This window comes from Lemur catta, chromosome 1 (genome assembly GCF_020740605.2).
Source record: "Lemur catta isolate mLemCat1 chromosome 1, mLemCat1.pri, whole genome shotgun sequence".
Taxonomy (NCBI): domain Eukaryota; kingdom Metazoa; phylum Chordata; class Mammalia; order Primates; family Lemuridae; genus Lemur; species Lemur catta.
The window spans coordinates 284,697,633-284,715,387 of NC_059128.1; the positions used below are offsets into that span (position 1 = coordinate 284,697,633).

The 17,755-nt window shown below is 54.8% G+C and overlaps 3 protein-coding genes across 6 annotated transcripts in view; 1 reads left to right on the plus strand and 2 right to left on the minus strand.

Annotated features, from left to right (window-relative positions):
• Nucleotides 1–17,755, minus strand: part of TSPEAR (thrombospondin type laminin G domain and EAR repeats) — a 125,727-nt gene that overhangs the window by 64,737 nt on the left and 43,235 nt on the right. The gene's annotated exons all lie outside the window — the stretch shown is intronic.
• Nucleotides 3,152–4,303, minus strand: LOC123630808 (keratin-associated protein 10-4-like). Its single transcript, XM_045540811.1, has one exon. It carries the CDS (start codon nt 4,301–4,303, stop codon nt 3,152–3,154), a length of 1,152 nt encoding a protein of 383 aa, XP_045396767.1.
• LOC123630811 (keratin-associated protein 10-3-like) lies at nt 7,339–8,226 on the plus strand. Of its 4 annotated transcripts, XM_045540820.1 has the most exons (3): nt 7,339–7,647; nt 7,741–7,943; nt 8,088–8,226. In XM_045540820.1, the coding sequence occupies exons 1-3, from the start codon at nt 7,339–7,341 to the stop codon at nt 8,224–8,226; spliced, it is 651 nt and encodes a 216-aa protein (XP_045396776.1). The 4 variants fall into 4 exon arrangements, with proteins under 4 accessions (XP_045396776.1, XP_045396775.1, XP_045396774.1 ...); XM_045540819.1 differs by having other exon boundaries at nt 7,339–7,943; XM_045540818.1 differs by having other exon boundaries at nt 7,339–7,941; nt 8,017–8,226.

Below are 17,755 nucleotides of genomic sequence, written 5' to 3' on the forward strand. Positions count from 1 at the left end.
AAAAACTAATACAAGAAGAAATAGAAAATGTCAGCCCTCTATCAACTGAAGAGATTAGATTCATAATTAAAACCTCTCCCACAAAGAAAATGACAATCCCAAACGGCTTCACTGCCAAGTATTGAAGAAAGGATTAACATCAACCCCACTCAAACTTTTCCAGAAAATAGTAGAGGAAGGAACACATCTCAGCTTACTTTATAAAAGCAGCAAAACACCAACACCAAAGCCCAACAAGTACATTAAAATAAAACTACAGATGTATACACCTTATGAACATAGATACAAAAATTCTTAACAAAGAGTTAGCCAATTGAATTGAGCAACATATAAAAAGAGCAATACTTCACGGTTAAATGGGTTTTATCCTCCAGAAAGTGAGGTTGGTGTAACATTCAAAAGTTAATCACTATGTTTTCCCATGTTAGCAGATAAAGGGACACAACTGTGTGATCATTTCAATAGATGCAAAAAGTAAAAATAAAAAACCAAAAACAGACAAACAAACAAACACCTCCCAGCCAGGTAGGAATGAAAGGGACCCTGTGTAGACTGGGCGCTTCCCCGGGACCAGGGACAAGGCAGTGACGTCGGCCCTCACCACTTGTACCCAGCATCGCACCCAAAGTGCTCAATGCACCATAAGGTAAGAAAGGAAACGAAAGACCCACAGACGGGGAAGACGAAGTGCACCTGTCTTTATTCACAGACAACATAATCACCTACTCAGGAAACCCTAAGGAATATACAAAAAATCTATTAGCGTTCCTAACTGAATTCGCAAGGTCACAGGATACAAGATCAATATATAACACCAAAGCAATTGTATTTCTCCAGAGCAGCGACCCACACTTGGAAATAAAGTACACATACCATTAACCAAAACATTAAAAAAGGAAAAAATAGATAAATTTAACAAAATATGTACAAAGGTCTATACACTAATAAAGACAAAATATTACAGAAAAGGTTAAAGAAATCCTAAACGACCAGACAGACATATTATGTTTATGGATTGAAAGATTCAATTATGTTAAATGTCAATTCTTTCCATGTACTATAATCCCAATCAAAATCCGAGCCGGCTTCTCTGTAGAAATCAATGAGCTGGCTCTAAAATCTACATGGAAACGTAAAAGACCCAGAATAGCCAACCAATTTTAAAAAAGAGAAGCAGAAGTCGAGAACGTACACTGCCTGATTTCAAGATCGCGTTCGCGGCGGGATCGCCAGGGACGGTGCCTGGTGGGAAGGCGGCGGAACCGGGAGACACGGCCAGCGGGCTCCGGCAAAGGCCACTGCACGGACATGGGACAGTCCTTCCACAAGTGACGCAGGCGCAACCGGCAGCGTGTTTCAAGATTAACTTGAAGCGCATTATAAAAGTTAAAACCATGAAATATGCAGAAGCAGGCACAGGAGAAAACTTGCGTGACCTTGTGTTTAGGTGAAGATTTCTGAGGACCATTGAAGAAAAAAATCATAAATTGGGTTTAATCAAAATAAAAAATTCAGCTTTTAAAAAACGCTGTTAAGAAAACGCAACAGTCAGCCACAGATGGAGATGTGTGACAAAAATTGGCATCTGGAATCCCCAAAACATGTTTACAACTCAGTGGTGCGACCAGAATCAACCAGATCTAGGAAAAACGGGCGGAGGTTCCAACAGCCACCTCGCCGCAGAGGACGTGGGAGGTGAGAGAAAAGCTGAATCTGGTGACGAGGCGGCCGTGGCTGTCTGGGGCTCACGGGGTGGAGTGGGGGGGGGATGGAAATGCTGTCGGAGGGACGGAAATGCCGTCGGGGGGATGGAAACGGTGTGTCTCTGGGCCTGGGTCGAGGCTACAGGACAGAGGTCTCTGTCAAAGCCCTTCCAGCCGCACAACCAAGAAGGCACACACGTTGCTGCTGGCCCGACAGCCGGCTGTACACGCGTGTGGGAGGTGCAGGCCGGGTGGGGAGGGCTGGGGGCCGGGCCGCAGGCGGGGGAGGAAACCTGGGGGCTGCAGGGGTGCACTTTCCGGGTCCTGGGCAAGGACACAGGCCGCAGGGTGAGTGAGGGACTCTCTCCTGGTCCATGTGCTGGGCTGGGGGAGCGTGGGGAGGGGGCGCTGGCCATCCTTTGCTGTTCACCTGTTGGGGACAGTGGTCCTTTTACTGAAACGGTTCTGGCCACCACCGTGGCCCCAGTGCATCCTCCTCCCTGTTGTCATCAGGGTCCCTGTCCACCTGTGCCCCGCAGTGTTGTCCTGGCCCCAGAGCGGCTGCTGTCCATGGCCCTGTGCTGCGTCCGGGCCCGAGCAGTCCTGCAGGTGGATTCCGTGTCCCTTCCACCCCCATCCCCAGGCTCCCAGAGGAGGACGCCGGGCAGCCCCAGTTTCCACCTGCGTGACAGTGTCTTTCCTCCCACTCACGTCTTCGTCCCCTTGAGCGGGGAGCAGCTCCTCTCTCTCCTGCACCGGGGTCCACTGCGTGGGCGGTGCCCGTGAGCGGGACACCCAGGGAGGGAGACCCGGGCCCAGATCCTGCCTGGACCCGCAGGCGGCGTCCCCAGGGCGACTCTGGAGGGTGCGGCTGCCCAGGTGGGACGTGGCTGGGACTGTCCAGGGGGCCTGAAGAACCCCCTGCCGGGGCCTCTGGGGTGACCAGCCTCGGGGAGCCGGGGCAGGGGCCGGGCAGGGACTGCGCCTTCCTGGAGTCCCCCTTGACCCCACAGGAGAGAGGACACTGCCCTGCGATTACTCGGTTGAGTCACTCGATCCTAGAAATGTCCCTGGCAGGAAGAGGCCACTGTCTGCTCAAGTCCCTGCCCCCCCCCACGAGCATCACAGGAGAAGAGAATCAGGGTCACAGCGAGTTTATTGGGAGCCGAGAGGAGCTGACAGGTTCAAGTTGAGACCACGTGACCCACAGCAGAGACACTGGGAGGGAGGACGGGGGCCAGAGGGCAGGTGGGGCAGCCTCTGGGGGGCAGGAGGGAGAGGTCAGGGCAGCACAGGGGGGACGTGGGGACATGGGGATATGGGGATGTGGGGGCCCCACCCCAGGTGGGAGCAGCCACCTAACCTGGGCCACGACTGGACCAAGGTGGCTGTGAGAGGCACAGCCATGGATGGGGGAACCTGAGCCCACTGGCCCAGGGACGAGCCCCTCAGCAGCTGGACCCCTGGCCCGAGGAGAGGCCACAGCAGGCCGGGCGGGGACAGGATGGGCGGCAGAGGAGGGACACACAGGAGGCCGGGCGGGGACACGCAGGACGGCACAGGAGGGACACAGAGGAGGCCGGGCGGCAGCAACTGGACTGGCAGGAGGAGGCGGGGGCACAGCAGGCAGGTCTGCACACGGGGCGGCAGAGGAGGGACACGCAGGAGGAAGGTCTGCAGCAGGACGGCTGGCAGGGGGAGGAGGTGCAGCAAGCCGGCTGGCAGCTAGACTGCTGGCAGCATGAAGAGGAAGCCCTGGAGCACACGGGCTCACAGCAAACAGGCTTGCAGCACACGGGCACACAGCAGGACTGCTGGCATGGGGAGGAGGTGCAGCAAGCCGGCTGGCAGCTAGACTGCTGGCAGCATGAAGAGGAGGCCTCAGAGCACACGGGCACACAGCACACGGGCTTGCAGCACACGGGCACACAGCACACGGGCTTGCAGCACAGGGACACACAGCAGGACTGCTGGCAGGGGGAGGGGGTGCAGCAAGCCAGCTGGCAGCTAGACTGCTGGCAGCATGAAGAGGAAGCCCCGGAGCACACGGGCTCACAGCAAACAGGCTTGCAGCACATGGGCTCACAGCACACGGGCTTGCAGCACAGGGACACACAGCAGGACGGCTGGCAGGGGGAGGGGGTGCAGCAAGCCGGCTGGCAGCTAGACTGCTGGCAGCATGAAGAGGAGGCTTCAGAGCACACGGGCTCACAGCACACGGGCTTGCAGCACACGGGCTTGCAGCACACAGACACACAGCACACGGGCTTGCAGCACACGGGCTCACAGCAGGACTGCTGGCAGGGGGAGGGGGTGCAGCAAGCTGGCTGGCAGCTAGACTGCTGGCAGCACGAGGGCGTGCAGGTGCTGGTGCAGACTGGCCGGCAGGGGCTGGACACGCAGCTCACTGGGCTGCACACCAGGGTCAGGCAGGGGGCCGGGACACAGCAGCTGGGGGCGCAGCAGGGGGGCTGGCAGCAGCTCTCTGGGCAGTCGTCCACCTGCCAGGAGTCGGGGCAGGCGTCGCAGGAACCGGGCAGGCAGACCCGGCTGCCGTAGCTCAGGTTGCTGGAGCAGACAGACACGGCGGACGCAGCCATGCTGGGGTGGAGCCGGGCAGGGTGCGGGTGAGTGTGTGGTGGGTGGGTGGGTGAGTGGGTGTGTGGGGCGCTCGGCGCTGGCAGCCTTTATACCCCTCCCGCCCTGGCTGTCCCGGCCCCACAGCCGCCCCTTCCTTGTTGGCAGCGCCGGGGCCAGCCCGTCATTAGGGTGTTTGTTTGCCTGTGATGTTGTCCAGCTCGTAAATGTCCTGCCACGTCTGGGCTGTAGCCCGTCCCATGTGGTCCCCTGGGGGCAGGGGTGCGGTGGGGGTGCTCCCAGCAGGGTTGTGGGCATGGGGGACACAGGGTCGGGGGGGGCCGTGCCTTGGGCTGTCCCTGGTGAGCTGGGGCCCTGTCCTGTCCCTGTCCCGGCAGCCCCAGGACACTGGCTCTCCCAGCTGGGAGCCGGCAGGTAGGAGGGGCTTCCCGTGGTGCAAACACCCCTCCAGTGAGGCCCCCCTCCCGGCATGCAGGACTGTCACCACCTGGTGACAGACAGCCCGAACTGGGGGGTGACCTGGGCAGGGCCATGTGGCTGTGAGGGGCTGTGACTGGACCCAGAGCCCTTGGCCCGAGCTCTGGACGGCGGCTCAGCCCACGGCCTCTGTGCCCCTGCGCTGTGTCTGCTGCTCGCCTTGTCCTTGGCTGGGAGGTGACAGGACTGCGCATCGTGGGACAAGGACGAGGGCTCGGCTCCTGCCCGCTCAGGCACGACGGCAGCCTCCTGGGCCCTGAACCCACAGGGTGTCCCTGCCTCACCGAGGGCAGCCACCGGCCCTTGTCCCCCAGGCCCTCGTGTGCCCTCCTCCTCTGGGCAGCCGGCAGCCCTGGCCAGCCCATCGGTGGTCCCCAGCCCCGTCTCCCACACACAGCACTGGGCGCCACAGCGTGTCACTGCCTTAACGGTAACTGGCACATGTGCTCAGAGCCCAGCAGGGAAGGCGCGAGACACCCGTGGAGAGAGGGTCTCTCTGGGGCCCTCCCAGCACCGCCCCGGTCTCTCTCGGGGCAGCTGCTTTGCCCGGTCACCCTCACGCGCTCGCTGTCTCCCCCGTCCTCGTCCCCCTTCCATGTACACACGCACACCCATCCCATTACTGGGACTCAGCCTGCGTGACACACACCCAACACGCTTGTTTTCCGTGTGAGACACATCGCGGCCCCTCGTGCTGGGACAGCCGTGTGCTGGGACATTGGGAGCAGCGGGGCCGCAGTGCGGTGGAGGGAGAGAGGCCTAGAGACCCGCAGAGGCTCCTGCTCCCGGCGCGAGCGGGAACACGGCAGTAGCGGGCCCAGCGCAGCCCCTTCGGGGATGGCACGTCGGAGGCTCAGATGTGCCCTGCTCTGCGAGTGGCCACGGTGACCACAAACGCACCACGAGTGTTGACTTAGAGGCTGCAGATACGCGGTAGGGTAAAAACTCGCAAGCACGGAATTCAGGAATGATGAGTGTTGGCCGTGTCTGCCCGTCCCTCCGTCCGTCCGTCTTCTATGTATGTGCAGAAATTTTTAAAATACAAATTGTATCATACGCTCCCCACTTTTTAAAAACTTCATGCAAAATGGAGTTTCTTTCCTATGAGTTTCTTGTCTAAAGCTGCACAGAATTCCGCATCAGTCTGTGTGGTCATTTTCTACTGATGTGTCACATGCATGGTGGCTTCAAATCACACACGTCTGTCACCCGTGCTGGGCTCTTGGCAGGGCTGCGTCCTGGTTTCTCCTCCGAGGTCGGACTGGGGAGGGGCCGTGTCCACGCGTGTGCAGTGCTCGCCAGCAGCTGGCTCCTCGCGGGCCGTGGGGCTGGGCCCCGGCTCTCACTGGCCACCAGCAGAAGGCCACCGTGTTCCCCCAGCACCTCACAGCCAGCGGGGAGGGTGCACGTGCCCAACACGGGCATCACAGTCCTAGGCACTGTGAGCACACACACCCGTCACCCTTGCTACACGCTTTGTGGGTACATGCATGTCACAGGCCCGGTCTGCACTCGAGGTGTGGGGACCCCCAGTGTTCGGCACCAGGAGGCGGGCCCGGACCACCGCGAGCTGGGCCACCTCACCGCTGTGACGCCTGCCCAGCAGTGCGGACGGGCAGGCGCCTGGCCATGCGGGCCGGAAGGCACAGGTGCTGCGTGTTGAGCCCCAGCCGCAAACTGCCCGCCAGAGCCGTGTGGCGCCCAGCGGGTGCGCGGAGGGTTTGTCACACCGGCCCGCCCCGTCCCCAGCGCTTCCAGCCGTCCCATGTGGCGTGTGAGAAATGAGGTCACACGCTCATTAAATTTGTCTCTTCCCTTGTTTTGACGGGGGCTGAGCACGCTCGCGCTCTTAAGACCCGTGTGTTTTCTTCCCATCGTCTCCGCAGCCCGGCTCGTTTCCCGCTGCCGTGGCCTCAGCCGCGGGGGAAGCTCCGCGCACACCGGGTCCCTCGGCCCTCCTCTGTGACGCTCGAGGCAAGTGCGTTTCCCACATGCTGCTGGTCTTTTGAGTTGGCTTACGGTGTTTTATCTCATGCAACTTTAAAATGTATATAATTAGATTTATCAGTCTTTTTTTAAATGGCTTTAGTGTTTCACTCCAAACTTAGAACTGCCCTTCTCGCTCAGAGACGGTTTTTGTCTCTTTCCATCAGTTATTGAGAGAGGCGGATTCACGTCCCCGACATGATTGTTCCTTTCTCTGTTCCTACTTTTAGCTCTGTCAGTTTTTTAGTTAGGTTTTCTACTTTTTATCCAGACCTATTGATCTTTTTTACGTTCTGCCGCCAAAGGTAGGTGAGGATGCGTCAACAGACGGAAAAGTACACACAGGACTTTTACAAGTTGAGCAACAACTCACAGAACTAAACATGAAACGGCACTAATGAGGCGTCTCCAGGCTCTAAACACCAACAAGGAAGGGGACGGCACTGCCGAGCTTCCGAGCGGGACAGCACGTGTGCGGGACGGGTATAAAAGCCAGCAGCACTGAGCACCTCACACACCCACCCGCTCACACTCGCTCACGCTCTCCTCCCAGCGCACCTGCACCCACCCCAGCATGGCCGCGTCCACCACGTCCGTCTGCCCCGACTCCTGGCAGGTGGACGACTGCCCAGAGAGCTGCTGCGAGCCCCCCTGCTGTGCCCCCAGCTGCTGCGCCCCGGCCCCCTGCCTGACCCTGGTGTGCCGCCCAGTGAGCTGCGTGTCCAGCCCCTGCCGACCAGTCTGCACCAGCACCTGCACGCCCTCGTGCTGCCAGCAGTCTAGCTGCCAGCCGGCTTGCTGCACCTCCTCCCCCTGCCAGCAGTCCTGCTGTGAGCCCGTGTGCTGCAAGCCCGTGTGCTGTGTGCCCGTGTGCTGCAAGCCCGTGTGCTGTGAGCCCGTGTGCTCTGAGGCCTCTTCATGCTGCCAGCAGTCCAGCTGCCAGCCAGCTTGCTGCACCCCGTCCTCTTGCCAGCAGTCCTGCTATGTGCCCGTGTGCTGCAAGCCCGTGTGCTGTGAGCCCGTGTGCTCTGGGGCTTCCTCTTCATGCTGCCAGCAGTCTAGCTGTCAGCCAGCTTGCTGCACCTCCTCCCCCTGCCAGCCGTCCTGCTGTGTGTCTGTGTGCTGCAAGCCCGTGTGCTGTGTGCCCGTGTGCTGCAAGCCCGTGTGCTGTGAGCCCGTGTGCTACAAGCCCGTGTGCTGTGAGCCCGTGTGCTCTGGGGTCACCTCCTGCCCAGCCCCCTCGTGCTGCCAGCCCAGCCCCTGCCTCTCCTCCTGCTGCAGACCCTCCTCCTGCGTGTCCCTCCTCTGCCGCCCCGTGTGCAGGCCTGCCTGCTGTGCCCCCGCCTCCTCCTGCCAGCCCAGCTGCTGCCGCCCGGCCTCCTCTGTGTCCCTCCTCTGCCGCCCAGCCTGCCCCCGCCCGGCCTGCTGTGGCCTCTCCTCGGGCCAGAAGTCCAGCTGCTGACAGGCACGTCCCCAGGGCCAGTGGGCTCAGGTCCCCCCTCCCTGCCAGTCCTGGCCTTCCAGCCCCTGCCCAGACGGCTCCACTGCGGAGAAGAACAGCCCCACCCACAGCAGCCCAGCCTGGTCCGGCCTGAGAGGCTCACTCCTTCCTCCCCTCCTGCCCTCGGCCCAAGGGAGCCAGGCGGCTCCAGGCAGCACTTTCTTGCCAGGCCACGTCCCTCCTTGCTCAGGGCTGGGCCCTGTCTGACCTTGGTCTTCCACCCAAAACAGTTGCTCTCCGCCTCTGAGCTCCAATAAAACCCGTGCCGCCCACTCTGACCTCTGTGCTGACTGTGGCTCACCCGGCGGGAGGGGGCACAGGGAGGCCGGTCCTGCTCTGGGGGCTGGGCCTCGGGCCCTCTTTACATTCCAGCTGTGAGGGACTCGGGGACTCTCGCACAGGACACCTGGAAGCCCCTGTCCACCTCAGGGCATTGCTCTGGTGTTGGGCCACCCCCAGGTCCTGCGGGGTCCCCCTGTGCTCACTGGCCAAGTCCCTGGGGCACCACCTGGGCTCAGGCCAGAGCCCCCCACTGTGGGTAGAAGCAGCTCCTTCCAGGCACAGGTGGGCTGTCCCCCAGCTGTGCTGGGATGTGGGAGACCGGGGGAGACGCGGCATCAGCTGGCCCAGCGCCCAGGAGTTCCACTCAGGATGCTTTGGGTGTCCTGGGCTCCTGCACTCACGGATGCCCAGGGACGCCTCTGCTCCCGCACGGGCCGCCGCTGGGACACAGAGAGAGAACTGAGACCTGCTGGACGGGGGAGGGGTGGGGGGTGGTGGCAGGCGGGGAAGGGAAGGTCGGAGTGGTGACAGTAGAGAACACCCAGGATAGTGTGAGAACGTGTGCAGACCAGAGGGCAGGAGGGAGGCCTCCTGGGGGTGTCTTAGCTCCAGGCCACACTGTCCCTCCTGTCCTCCTCCACACCCTCCCTGCACCCCTGACCTGGGCAGCGATGCCTCCCACGCTTCTTGGTCTCAGGGACCGAGGGACAATCAGCAATAACAAATTATAAGGAGGGGAGAGAATCTGACATTGAGAATTATCACATTACAATATGTATAATGTCCAGTTTTGAACAAAAATCACGTGGCATGCAAAGAAGCAGGAAAGCATGGCCCGTTCACAGGGGAAGAAAGCAGTTAATGGAAAATGTCCTTGAAGAAGCCCAGGGTTGAACTGACTAGACACAGTATTTCAATTAACTCCTACATGTCCTCAAAGAGCTAAAGGAAACCATGGACAAAGAACTAAGAGAAACCAGGAGAACAATCTCTCAACAAATACTGAATATCATAAAGACAGAGAAATTATAAAAAGAGACCAAATAGAAGTTATGGAGTGGAAAAGCATAATAACTGACATGAAAAAGATCACTGAGGGGTTCAACAGCCAGTTTGACCCGGCGTAAGGAAAATTAGAGAACAGAAAGACAGGTCCATTGAAATCTCCCAGTCTGGAAGGCGGGAAAACAAAAAGAACAAAGAAAAAAATGACAGCGTTTAGCTGACCCGTAGGACACCAGCAAGCATAGTGACACATGCCTAACAGGAGTCCCAGAAAGAGAGGAGAGAGAGGAAGGAGCAAAAAAATGTTTGAAGAGAAATGTTACAGCCCAGAGTAGAAGGCTGGCTGCCAGGGAAGGGGGAGGAAGTGAGGGAATGGGTGCTCAGTGGGGATGGAGTTTCAGCGTCGCAAGGTGAAGAGTCGTGGAGATGATGGTGGTGACTGTTGCACATTGTGAGTGTGTTAAGTCCCACCGAACCGTACACTTAAAAATGGGATGGTAAAGTTTATGTTACGTGCATTTTAATACAATGAATTTTTTCAATATTTGAAGAAAATAGTGGCCCCAAACTCCCCAAATATGATGAAGCACATCCAAGAAGTTCAATAAACTCCAAGTGGAATAAACTCAAAAAGATCCACACAGAGAGACACCGTGGAATCCCCGAAAGCCCAGGAAGAGACTCTGGACAGCCGCGGGAGGGACATTGACAGCACGTTTCTCCTCCGCAGCCGGAAGTCGGAGGCAGCGGACGAGCCGCTCAAAGCGCAGAGGGAAAAGCCTGCCCACCCGACGTCTGTGTCTAGTGAAACCACCCTTCAAAACTGAAGGGAAATCTGAGACCCTTTCCGATACATAAACGCTGACGGAGTTCCCCGCTTGCAGACCTGCCCTGCGAGACACGCTAGCTCAGGATGGAACACAGGGCGCCAGGCAGCACCTCGAAGCCCTGCGAGGAAATGCGGCCGCCGGGAAGGTGCTGGCAGTCAGCGTGCTGCGGGGCTCGTCCCACACGCCCGGCTGTCCAGCTCGCCGGTGCACGTTCTCCGCAGCACCGTCCTGCCGTCCTCTGTGCTGACGTGGGGCCAGTGGTGACGCCTCCATTCAACTTCTGGTTTCAGTAATCGCAGCTGCTCTTTTTTCCCCAGTCAGCCAAGCTGAAGCTTTGTCAATTTTACTGCTCTCTTCAAAAAACTAACTTTTGGGGTGTATACATGCATAATGAGTGCGGTGCGCACCGTCTAGGGGATGGACACGCTTGAAGCTCTGACTCAGGGGCAGGCCAAGGGCAATATACATAACCTAAACTTTTGTACCTCCATAATATGCTGAAATTAAAAAAAAAACAAACCCTAACTTTTGGTTTCATTGATTTTCTCTATTTTTCTATTCTCAATTTCTTCATTTCCTCCTTTTATTCCAGTATCTAATCTTCATCTCCTTCCTTCTGCCAGCTTTGAGTTTAGTTTGCACTTCTGTTTTCTAGCTCCTTAAGGAGCGTCTCGGTCTGTCTGTGCAATTACTCCCTGCTGTAAAGGAGTGTTTGCCGCTGGGTAATTTACAGAGAAAAGCAGTTCATGGGGTGCACAGCTCTGCTGGCCGCATGAGAGCCTGGCACCTGCGTCTGCCGCTGGCCAGGGCCCCAGGTGCATCCTCTCACGGTGCGGGGTGACGAGGAGCTGGTGGGTGCAGAGGCCGCATGACAGGAGCAGAAGTGACAGCAAGACAGGGGAGGTGCCAGGCTCTTCCACAGCTAGCTCTGGTGGGAACCAAGCGGGAGCTCACCCACTGCCCTGAGGATGGCACCATCCGGAGGAATCCGCACCCACAACCCAAACACCTGCCCCCGGCCCCACCTCCAACACTGGGACCAAACGTCAACAGGAGACAAAGCACACCCAAACCATAGCAAGTGCAAAGGTGGGTTACTGAATTGAGATCTTTCGTGTGTTTACCATGAGAATGCACAGCACCAGGCTCCTCTGCACACTGTTTGTGCCAGATGCCACGAGCCCTGGTTTGCGGTATTTTCACACATTGTGTTTTCTCACTGTCCTTTTGGTTACTTCTTTGACCCACTGGCTGTTCAAGTGTGTGTTTAATCTCCACATAGCGAATTTTCCCATTTTCCTTCTGTTACTGATTTCTAGTTTCTTTCAATCGCTTTGGATGAGTCAACTGAAGCTACTGACTCGGCGTGGGTTGTATACTTCATCTGGGACATAACAGAAAAGTTTCTTTGCTAGGAAGAGTTACTCGCTTTGGGAACTCTTGTGAACACAACATGGGCAACAGATATCTTCAACAATTTTCAAGATAAACGTCATGAAGTTGGACTGAATTTGGTAAATTAGTGAGTGTCTGCACAGACGGTGCACCTTCCATGACAGGAAAACATGAAGGGTTTATTTCACAGATTTTAAAAAAAGGTATTAACAGATCCAGAAGCTCTCATTTTTTTTCATTATATCTTGCCTCAACAAAATCTCTGTTCTAAAGCTACTGTTGTAAGTGACACTTTGCAACAAGTTGTAAGTACTGTTAACTATATTCATGCAAATGCAACACCACATCATTAGCTTTGTAACGTGCTAAAGTTGAACCGTGAGGCAAATCAGTGTGAATTTGCCTTATCATTCTAAAGTGCATTGGCTATTGCAGGGACAGGTATTAGCCTAAATTTTATCTCTGTGAGAACAGATAGTGAAATTTAATGGAGAACAGATTCAGTGATGTGTATTATTAAGAGAAGATTTCTAGAGGAATGCAGCATTTCTGTGTGACATCAGGTCAAATCAAAACAACTTGAATATTTCTTTGCAATGTAAAACTAAGTCTATAGATGATATGTGGCAAAAAAATCCAAGCATTTCTAAAAAGGCTACCTTTTTTAAAAACACCTCTTCAAAAGGAAATTTCAGATGAACATTTTCCCCCGTTAGCAAAGGTCATTGATGAGCAGAATGATATATGCGAATCATTTGAAGAATATGCACCTGTTATACACCATTATTATTAATTGGAGAATACAATGAAAGGTTCACTGATGTTGAGAATCATGACATCACACTCAAATTAGCACTTCAACCTCACTGAGTTGATCTCACCAAGGCACCTAAAGAACTACAGATGGGATTGATTGAGCTCTCAGTAGATGACATTTTAAAGTCATAGTTGAGGCTGAGAAAGATCCAATTGAAATATGGAAAAATGCAGTAGAATACCCATGCCTTTGGCAACGTGCCCAAAAAATGCTTTCTTGCTTTTCACTACTTACTGCTGCGAATCTACATTCTCCTGCCTGACCCCCATCAAGATGCCCTTAAGGTCACAAATGACCGATGCCCATCTAGAGGGTCAACTGAAACTACAACCTCCACACTGCAGCCACATATGCAAACACTTTCCAACAAATAGCGGACACAACGGAGTCATTAAAAGGTTAGATAACTTTAAAATTAACAGATAGTTGTCATTTTTTTTAATTATTAAGTACAGGGTAGTTAGATTTTTACAAAATAACGTACAGTTTTAAGTGTATCTAACTGCAGTGTATTGAATGTGGCCTTATGTGATTACAGCTACATTAATGCAGCTTCCACCGTGGAAAGGCCCCCATCCTGGACAAGCCTCAGGGCCGCTGCCGACAGCTGCACACGCAGAGCACGTGTGTCCTGCAGCCCAGATGTTTCGTCAGCAAGCACAGCACGGTCCAGACCGTCACTGACACGCAGGGACAGCAGGCGAGGGTCTTCGAACAAGGACATCGTGAGCGTGGAACAGAAGCAAACCCTGAGCAGACGACGGTGCAGACGCCGAGGAAACACGGAGGCGTCTTCGCAAAGAACAGGACGCTGATTTTACAAGAGGAGGAGGAGGAGGAAAAGGAATGACCCAGAGTCCCCGGAAACCAAAGGCGTGGCCGACAGGTGACAGGCTGCCAGAGCGCGGAGCTGTTGAGGAAGTGCCATGGGGAGCCAGCGACTGACCCGCGCGGCCAGCGGACTGAGATGAAGACCTGCGGAGGAAGGACCCGGAGCCCGCTGGGGCCTGGGGAGCGCATGACCTACAAGGAGAAAACGTCACCACGGGGAGAATCGGTCACACAATGCAGCCGCAGGGCTGTTCCAGCAACAGGAATCTGGAAGGTTTGCTGCCCACGAGCCCCTCCGACACTGTTACTCAGCGGTCTCCCACCAAAGGAACCACGACCCCTCCTTGCAATCGTGCAGGAGACTCTCCCAGATGCGCAGCGCCGCCGCGGGAAGGCGGAGCCCTAAACCCGCCGGCGGGACCCACGCGGGGCATCCACGGAGGGTCTGCGTGAACCGCTTCGGCCGCTTGCAAACTCGCAGAGCCGTTTCTACCGCTTTGGTTTCGTAGTGAAATTAAAATGGGCAACTTAGACTATTTAGACGTGAGTAACACTGCCAACAGTCCACGCCTAAAGCAGTCAGGGAGAGGATACGGAGAAGCGTTGCTAACAGAAACTCAGCTGCAAAAGTGTGGGATGCAAAGTGAAGTGTAAGCATTCAACTCAAGGAGCTAGAGAAATATGTTAAAAATAAATGTAAAAGGGTAGGAGAAAGGAATATTAAAATATTTAAAGTTAAAATGAATGAAATATGAAACAAAGACTTTTTAAAAGTATCACTAAAGTGTTTAAAGCTCTGGCAAAGGCAATGAAAATAAACACATTAAAATGGAAACAGAAATATGCTCACAGATTTAGAGATTTTTGTTTCCAAGTAACAAGAAAGTGGCCGGGCGCAGTGGCTCACGCCTGTAATCCCAGCACTCTGAGAGGCCGAGGAGGGTGGATCGCTCGAGGTCAGGAGTTTGAGACCAGCCTCAGCAAGAGCAAGACCCCGTCTCTGCTAAAAAATAGAAAGAAATTATCTGGCCAACTAAAATATATATACAGAAAAAAATTAGTGGGGCATGGTGGCGCATGCCTGTAGTCCCAGCTACTTGGGAGGCTGAGGCAGTAGGATCGCTTAAGCCCAGGAGTTTGAGGTTGCTGTGAGCTAGGCTGATGCCACGGCACTCACTCTAGCCGGGCAACAGAGCAAGACTCTGTCTCAAAAAAAAAAAAAAAAAAAAAAGAAAGAAAGTAGTACAGGTGTATTTATCCTAAACTTTGAAAATATAAATAAAATGTGCCATATTCTAAACAATGTAAATTACCCACACTCACAAAATGAAAAATTTAATACAGTGACATCCAAGGAAACATTGAAAAGGTGTTGAAAGGTCCGAGTCTTCCAAAGGCACCGATGCAGGTGCCTGCCCAGGTGTGCCCCTCCCGCCTTCGACGGAAAGGCCTTTCCCGCGCTCCAATCATTAGAGCAAGCCAGAGCCCTGCTGCCCAGACCAGCCACACGGGGTGTGTGTGTGTGTGCGTGTGCGTGTGTGTGTGTGTGTGTGTGTGTGTGTGTAGGAGACAGAGACTGGCTGTAGATCAATCTCATTTAAAAATATAAAGTAAAAAAAAGAAAAAGAAAAAAAGGTGGGGGAGGAAATAAAAATAAAAATATAAAGATTCTAAATAAAATGTTAGCAAATGTAATATGGAACTACACGAAAAGGAAAATAAGCCCTTATGTACAGCCATGTGGAAAACAGCACAAAAGTTCCTCAAAATTAAAAACAGAACGAGTGTGTGGTCTGGTGCTGCACTTCCGGGTATTTATCCAAAGAAAACGAGGTTAGAATCCCATGGAGACGTGGCACTCCCGTGTTGCCCACAGTGCTGGTCACAACGGCCGGGGTCTGGGGTCAACCTAAGAGTCTAACGGATGGCAGGACAGAGTCCGTGTGGTGTGTGCACCCGGGAATAGCTTTCAGCCTTAACAAGGAGTGAAGCCTGCCACAGCGTGGATGAACGGGGGGACTCCGGGCTCAGGGAACAAACCAGCCACGGAAAGGCAAGTACCGTGTGACTCACACGTGGCATCTACAAAAGTCGCTCATAAAGGCAGAGCAGGAGGGCAGTTCGAGGGGCTGGCGGGGGGAAATGGGAGCTGTTGACGAAAGGACACGAAGTCTCACCCATGCAGGACGAGCAAGCTCTGGAAACCTGCCGTGTGCTGGTGACAGCTGACTGCGGTTGCCCGGATCCGAGCCCGGGCGCTTTCGCATCACGAAGCTTGCTGTCGGGGCTGGCAGGGCAGTCCGTGGAGGAGCAAATGATCAAATAATTTGTAAAAATAAGCAAAACCTCTCTGGGTGTTCCGGCGAGAGTAGAAGTGAGGTGACTCACTGGCCCTGGTGGGGCAGGTGGGGGTGCTGGGCGGTGGCAGACGGCGTGTCCTCCGCGAGTGACGCACGTTTTATTCCTCCCTCTCCTAAATGAAGACTTCTTTTCATTTTACTCCTTCACGCCATGGCGTGGGGACGACACGGGCGCGCCGCAGACCCTGGGCTCGTTTCCGGAGGTGACAGAGGCGCCTCCTGCCACTTGTCACAAAGGTGCGGTTTCCCGGCCGCAGCACAGTGGTGATCTCAGTGCACTTACTTTCCACTCTAGTGCTCCACGCATGTTGCCGTGGGCTTTAGGTAAAGGGTGAGTTCATCCCTGAGAATTCTGACGGCTTTTCTGCTTCCGTTGTTAGTCGTCAGAGATGTCATTTCTGACCTACACTCTGAGACACCCACCCACCCACGGTGCTGCATCACCTCTGTCCCCTGCGTCACTGAGGTGTAACTGACACATAAACATTATACGGATTTAAGGCGGACAACGTGATGTTTGGTGCATGGGTACCTGTGTGACCATTACACAGCCAAGGAATCAGCATGGTCCTCGCCTCACGTGGCCACCTTGCTTGTGTGGCAGAACACTCGGCGCGGCCCACGTGCAGACCCCGAAGAGCTGTGGGTGCAGCGGGGCCCACGGAAGGACACCTCAGAAGTGGCGGCTAGTCCAGGGCCAGGGGGACGGGAGCTGCACAGTCAGCTGGACCACAGACGGACACACAGAGGTGAGGGACCGTGGTGCCCATCTCGTGAAGGGACATCTGGGGACGGCAGTGGGAAAAGTGAATCCCGGGGCAGGTCGGATGGCGGCCGTGTGGGAAATGGGCCTGAATTCTGGGTCCTCGGGTTCAGCACTGACCCACTGTCTTCTTTCGAAGGTTACTTACTTCTCTCAGCACTTTTGCATCTGTAAAACCGGGCTCCGATGCTGCACGTCACACAGTGGCTGCCTGACAAGAGGCCACACATGGCCTGTGCACACGTGACAGCACCAGCTGGCAGGATGTGGCACCGACCTGCCGGTGTTCCTGTCATCTCCTTAGAGCGACACTGAGCTCCTCAGGTCTGGAAAGGGGATGAAGCAGTGGCTCTCGCACGACCCCTGTCACACTCACGGAAAGGATACTTAAAGAGTATCAAGGAATCCAAACTGGTGTAAAAACAAGAAAGGGAGGCTCGGCCGGACCCTTTACATATTAGTAGAAGAGAGATGCAGGTGGAAAGACATTGATGTGTGAGTTGGCAAGACCCCAATGCACAAAAGAACTTAGTTTTCTATTCAGAAAATCGAACAAGCTGCCACCGATGAGCAGACTTCATCTCCTGTGCAATACAACCAGTGGAAAACTTTTTGTGTGTGTGACACAGAGTCTTGCTCTGTCACCCGGCTGGAGTACAGTGGCGTCATCACAGCTTGCTGCAGCCTCCAACTCCTGGGCAAGGGATCCTCCTGCCTCAGCCTCCTGAGTAGCTGGGACTACAGACATGCGCCACCATGCCCAGCTAATTTTTTTCTATATATATATTTTAGTAGACCAGATAATTTCTTTCTATTTTTTTAGAAGAGACGGGGTCTCACTCTTGCTCAGGCTGGTCTCGAACTCCTGACCTTGAGCGATTCACCCGCCTCGGCCTCCCAGAGTGCTGGGACTACAGGCGTGAGCCACCGCGCCCGGCCCAGAAAACTCTTAAACACTCAAAATAACATCCTCAGAGTGAGTTCAAAACATGTTCCACTCACATCACAAGACAAAATCAGAAGTCACAAAAGGAAAGACCAGGAAAGATGAAACTATTTTTAAAAGAATGCACAAACACTTCCTGAAACAGGTCTTCACACCTGGAGGCTCAGTGAGTTCCAACCACAGAAACCAAAATAACACACAAGCCTGGAAACAAAAACATGACATTTTAGAACAAGAATAAAAATAAACACCAAAGGCTCC